This window comes from Oryx dammah, unplaced genomic scaffold, assembly GCF_014754425.2.
Source record: "Oryx dammah isolate SB20612 unplaced genomic scaffold, SCBI_Odam_1.1 HiC_scaffold_5, whole genome shotgun sequence".
Lineage (NCBI taxonomy): Eukaryota > Metazoa > Chordata > Mammalia > Artiodactyla > Bovidae > Oryx > Oryx dammah.
In genome coordinates this window covers 69,336,843-69,342,621 of record NW_024070189.1, presented here as the reverse complement: position 1 = coordinate 69,342,621, position 5,779 = coordinate 69,336,843, and the positions used below count along the sequence as shown (strand labels likewise).

At 45.8% G+C, this 5,779-nt stretch overlaps 2 protein-coding genes across 2 annotated transcripts in view; one reads left to right on the top strand and one right to left on the bottom strand.

Moving 5' to 3' along the window:
- Positions 1 to 1,231: 1,231 nt before the first annotated feature.
- Positions 1,232 to 5,779, bottom strand: part of LOC120864527 (H-2 class I histocompatibility antigen, Q10 alpha chain-like) — a 27,495-nt gene continuing 22,947 nt past the window's right edge. The window contains exon 9 of the mRNA XM_040241592.1: positions 1,232 to 3,613. Within this exon, the coding sequence (XP_040097526.1) occupies position 3,613 (1 nt within the window). The 3' untranslated portion in view covers positions 1,232 to 3,612. The remainder of the gene's footprint in view (positions 3,614 to 5,779) is intronic.
- Positions 4,241 to 4,718, top strand: LOC120863819 (40S ribosomal protein S17-like). The gene has a single exon (XM_040240386.1). It carries the CDS (start codon positions 4,262 to 4,264, stop codon positions 4,667 to 4,669), a length of 408 nt encoding a protein of 135 aa, XP_040096320.1. The 5' UTR covers positions 4,241 to 4,261; the 3' UTR covers positions 4,670 to 4,718.

Below are 5,779 nucleotides of genomic sequence, written 5' to 3'. Positions count from 1 at the left end.
TTCAGGATCCTTTTAGGTCCAAAATGTATTATTTTATTTTGTATATATATATATATATATTTTTTTTATTTTGTTTTGTTTTCCTAAAATGTATTTTATGGTTCTATGGACAAAACACTGAACTAGCCTATAAGGGAGATGATTAAAACAAAGTAAAATCGATCCAGTTACCAAAGATTTTATAATCTGTTTATGGAACAGATACTTCTTGAACATCAGGACAGTGGTGCCACTGGCAGCAAAAAGGCTGGTAGGTTCTGCCTGGGGTGTCAAGTTTGGGGTGGGGCTACTCCACCAGGGAAGGGTTAGTGGGACTGAGGAAAGGGGAGGAAGGCCCCTCAGGCCAGGGTAGGCAGTGTAACAGCTGTCTCCTTGCCTCAGGCATTTCTATCAGCTCCCTGGTCCCAGAGCCCCAGGTTTTCTTGCAAATGTATGTTCTGATGAGAAGATCAGAGGCTGGGTGGACAGAATAAGTAGAACCAGCAGGATAAGGCAGTGAGGTGCAAAAACCAGGGTTTTTGGATGGATATCCAGGACAGATGTAGACTGCATATCCCTTGCCCTCTGGCAGTTTCTAAGCCAATGAGGCTAATGGAAGAAGGAAAGACCATACCCTTTAGGGGCAGGTGCTTGGGGCCCTGCTGCTGTCCTATAGGGGCTGTTGTGGCACTGTTCTAGTTTATGGCATCTCTGCCCCTTTAATTCCACTGCCCCAGAAGTATTCAGGGTCCTAGACACAGGGAAGCCCAGAGCTGGACAGGAACTTCCAGCCTATTCTGCCCAGTGTTCATAATTACAGAAGCCAGGCCCTATATCTAAGACTCCCTGAATATACCCCCCACCTCCACCTTGCATTAAAGAAGCCATGCAGATTGTCAGTCTAAGGGCTACACTTGGTTGGGTGAGATCAAAACTGGGAGGTGGCTCTGGAGGGTCTATAGAGGAACCTGAACCCCCATAACCTTGGGGGTATGTGTGGGGTACAGAAGGGTGACCAGGCTATACCAATTCAAAGAGAGAAAGACCAATCGGAAGCCTCCTTCTATCTGCTTCTTCTCAAAAACGTTCTGCCTCCACTCCTTCCCCAGAGAAAAAGTTTCACTTCTTCTCAGGAGGTCCTAAGTGTACCCAGGGCTGAGGGAGCCTTGAGGGTCCACCTGGGCATTTGTGCCTCCATTGGTGGGGACCATACCTGATCTTTTTTCTAACTTATCTCACTATACAGCCAGAGAACTGTAAAAATAAAACACGTTTATTACCACAAAACCTTATTAACACAGGTCCACAATCCCTTACCCAAAACCCTTAGAGCCGGATATAGTTTAGAATTTAGAATTCTTTAGGCTTTAGAAAGATACCAAGATGTGAATGCTGAATATTATATAATACTACCAGAGATGTCTGGGGTGACATCTAATAATCCCCCAAATCAATATTTCTGTGAAAAAATGTGAAAAGGCACACTAGAGGAAGTAAATGAAGAATATAAATAACCCGACTTGACTTTTTCTTTTTTGCTCCATAATGGGGCCTGTGGGGTCTTAGTTCCCTGATTAGGGATCAAAACTGTGCCCCTGGCAGTGGAAGCACTGAACCTTACTTCACTTTAGGATTTTTTTTTTCCCCTCCTGCCCTCCTCCCAGGTCATGTGTTGATGACAAAGTTGGGAAGATGCTTCTAGCTTCCAGAGGTTTTTGTAGATTTCAGAATTGCGAATAAGGGATTGTAGACCTGTACTTACTTGCCCATTTACAGAACAGCTCAGTTATTGTTGAGGCTTTGGTGCAGTGGTGAGGTGGCCAGGCTGCAGCAGCCAGACTGCCTGTCCTCACATCCTAGCTCTGGCATGAATCAGCTGTGGGACCCTGGGCCTCAATTTCCTCATCTGTACCACAGGAGTATTAATTTCCCCCTCACAGTCATGCTTGGAAGATTAAACAGCTTAGTATACAATAAAGTATAAAATAAAGGGCTTCCCTGGTGGCTCAGATGGTAAAGAATCTGCCTGCAACACAGAAGACCCAGGTTCAATCCCTGGGTCAGGAAGATTCCCTGGAGAAAGGAATGGCTATCCACTGTAGTATTCTTGCCTGGAGAAGTCCATGAACAGAGGAGCCTGGTGAGCTACAGTCCATGGGGTCTCACAGAGCTGGACACGACTGAACAACTAACATGAAATAAAGTGCTTAGAACTCTGCTTAGTACATGATTTGCACAGCATATATGGGGCATGACAACATCAGTGAGAAAGACAGACATATAAGGCACATCTTCAGTACAAGTCAATCATTACAAGCTCACTGCTTAGGTCCCACAGACCACCAGGGCAGGTTGAATCTTTTCTAGTATTACAATCGTTCACATCCTTGGCCTTTGAGCCTGCCAGAGCTGTAGACAAAGAGGTTTCAAACTCCCCACAGGAGGCTCTGTCACACTGTGGGGTCAGCTGAAGGGGAGGCAGAGGGTGCTCTGGAAGGGGTCTGACCTTGTGTCCTTTATGATAATGGAGTGTGCTCCCTCTCTGCCTCGGCTCTGGAGTCCCAGCTGCTAGCACATCAAACGGCCCTAAGATTGAATTCTTGTTCAGAGAGGAGACAAGGGGTTTCTGCTCCACTGAATATGCAAAGGTGAGGCTGGGCCTTCTCCAGACATATCCTTCACAGGCATTTTCACATGACACGGAGAAAAGGGGTCTTTCCTTACTGTAACAGTAACATGTGCCTATTGTAAAAATTCAACCATTCAAAAGGATAGGACATAGGGAAAGTATGGTCTGAATTGTTTCCCAACCTTCAGTTGCCTGGGACTAACTAACAGGTCTCCAGGTCCCTGTCTTCTGAACTTCTCCTCAAATACAAAAGGATACCACACACCACACATACACTCACCCTCACATGCACCCCATATATCCTCTCACCCTGAGACATACGCACCCACACATCCTCACCCTAACGCACCTCCTCAGTTTCACACACCTACCCTTACTGCCTCCCCTATACCCTCACACACCCAACACTATACAAAAGGAGATCATACATATATACAGAACACACCTATGAAAGAGGCAGGCATCCAGCCATTTCTGATGCTAGCAGCTTCACACAGGATGCTTCCCCTATAACCCTTGGATTTTTTTCGGGTTTTTCCCTGACTGCCCAGACCCTTGGTTTTCATGTTGGGCAAGTGGGAATGAGAGTAACATTGCCAAACTCATATAGAGTGCCTGAGAAGCTCAAGTGGGATTTACAATTAACATGAAATCACTCTGCAAATTGTCAAGTGTAAGAGGAGCTGAGGGATAACTACTGCCCCCCCTTCCCACCCCCCAAACCAGAAATAACTAGACTTTTAAAAGGACTTTAGGAAGATGGTAAAGCCATCTTAGTGGCACAGACTGCTTGTAACAAGGCTGATGGGGATGAAGAGGGCTCAGTTTTGGGTTGGGGTGGGCCCTTCACAGATCACATGAGCCAGCTACTGCAGGGGGCCTTCAGGCCCCCGTAACACCCCACAAAACACCTCCTTGATCTGTGACAGTGACTTCTGTCAGGAAGTGAGTTGAGCAGCTCCTGATCTTGCTGGGCTTTAAGAATTATGGGGGTCCTCTTCACCTGCAGGAAGAAAGGAAGGGAGGTGACCACAACAGGCTCCCCGGCCCTCTTCCAAACCCAGATGGTGGCTCTCTGGAGTGCTCCCTAACCCCTCTGCCTAGGGGCAGGATGGTGGCATGGGGCAGGGGGCTGAGGCCAGAAAAAGCATACACCCCATGCTGCTGGGAGCCAGCACGGGAGATCCCACCCATGGCAAAGGTCATGAGGAAGACCCCTGATGGGCAAAGGTGGGTCAGGTCTCAAAGGACTCCCTGACCCCACCCATGACAAGGCCATGCAGGCAAGGATTCAAGGGGTCCCTTAGATCTGCTTGAGCATCTACCCCCGAAACCAAAATCTGTCTGTTATACTACACTCTTCTGACATTAACAGGGGCTATCCCCGACCACCTTTCTCTGGAAAATTAACTTAGAGCTCCAGTTAATAGTCTCCTGCATATAAAAGGAGTGTCTCAGGTCAAAGCTCTCTGCTGGCAGACTAGCTTGTGTGACAGGATTATCCACACTCTTGCTACTATGCACAGGATTGTTTACAACCTCTCAACCATAAACAGCACAGAGAGTTTGGAGTATTTTGAAAGTCTTAGTCTTTCATAGGGTTTTTCTAAAGATAAAAATCATGTTGGCCTCTTTTACCAAGGACCTGCCAACATGGGCCGCGTTCACACCAAAACCGTAAAGAAAGTGGCCCGGATCATCATTGAGAAGTACTACACGCGCCTGGGCAATGACTTCCACACCAACAAGCGGGTGTGTGAGGAAATCGCCATTATTCCCAGCAAGAAGCTTCGCAATCAGATCGCAGGCTACGTCACACATCTGATGAAGCGGATTCAAAGAGGCCCTGTGAGAGGTATCTCCATCAAGCTGCAGGAGGAGGAGAGAGAGAGGAGAGACAATTACGTGCCTGAGGTCTCAGCCCTGGATCAGGAAATCATTGAAGTAGATCCTGACACTAAGGAAATACAGAAGCTGTTGGACTTTGGCAGTCTGTCCAACTTGCAGGTCACTCAGCCTACAGTTGGGATGAACTTCAAAACACTGCGTGGAGCCGTTTGAGTCTTTCTGCTGTGCTGTAATATTTTCAATAAACCTTGGACAACAACAACAAAAATCATGTTGATGAAGGGTTTCATTGCTGAGTTAATGATTGCCATCAGGCCTCCATATCCTCAGGCACCTGGGAGTATGTTAATCAATGTAATTGGAATGTAGAAAAAGAAATATAGTAGTTTTGATATTAATACTAGACTTTTGAGTTAATGAATTTTCTCTGCTATAAATCACTGTACTCCTCTTTCTTTGTTATAAACCATTGTATCGTTGCTATGTAAAAATGTAACTTTATCACTATCTTAAGACTAAGTAGATCTTAAGGGAAAACAAGTTTTCTGATTGACTAATACCAGACCACCTGACCTGCATCTTGAGAAATCTGTATGCAGGTCACGAAGCAACAGTTAGAACTGGACATGGAACAACAGACTGGTTCCAAATAGGAAAAGGAGTACGTCAAGGCTGTATATTGTCACCCTGCTTATTCAACTTCTATTCAGAGTACATCATGACAAACGCTGGACTGGAAGAAACACAAGCTGGAATCAAGATTGCTGGGAGAAATATCGATAACCTCAGATATGTAGATGACACCACCCTTATGGCAGAAAGTGTAGAGGAACTAAAAAGCCTCTTGATGAAAGTGAAAGAGGAGAGTGAAAAAGTTGGCTTAAAGCTCAACATTCAGAGAACAAAGATCATGGCATCCAGTCCCATCACTTCATGGGGAATAGATGGGGAAACAGTGGAAACAGTGTCAGACTTTATTTTCTGGGGCTCCAAAATAACTGAAGATGGTGACTGCAGCCATAAAATTAAAAGACGCTTACTCCTTGGAAGAAAAGTTATGACCAATCTAGACAGCATATTCAAAAGCAGAGACATTACTTTGCCGACTAAGGTCCGTGTTGTCAAGGCTTTGGTTTTTCCTGTGGTCATGTATGGATGTAAGAGTTGGACTGTGAAGAAAGCTGAGCACTGAAGAATTGATGCGTTTGAACTGTGGTGTTGGAGAAGACTCCTGAGAGTCCCTTGGACTGCAAGGAGATCCAACCAGTCCATTCTGAAGGAGATCAGCCCTGGGATTTCTTTGGAAGGAATGATGCTAAAGCT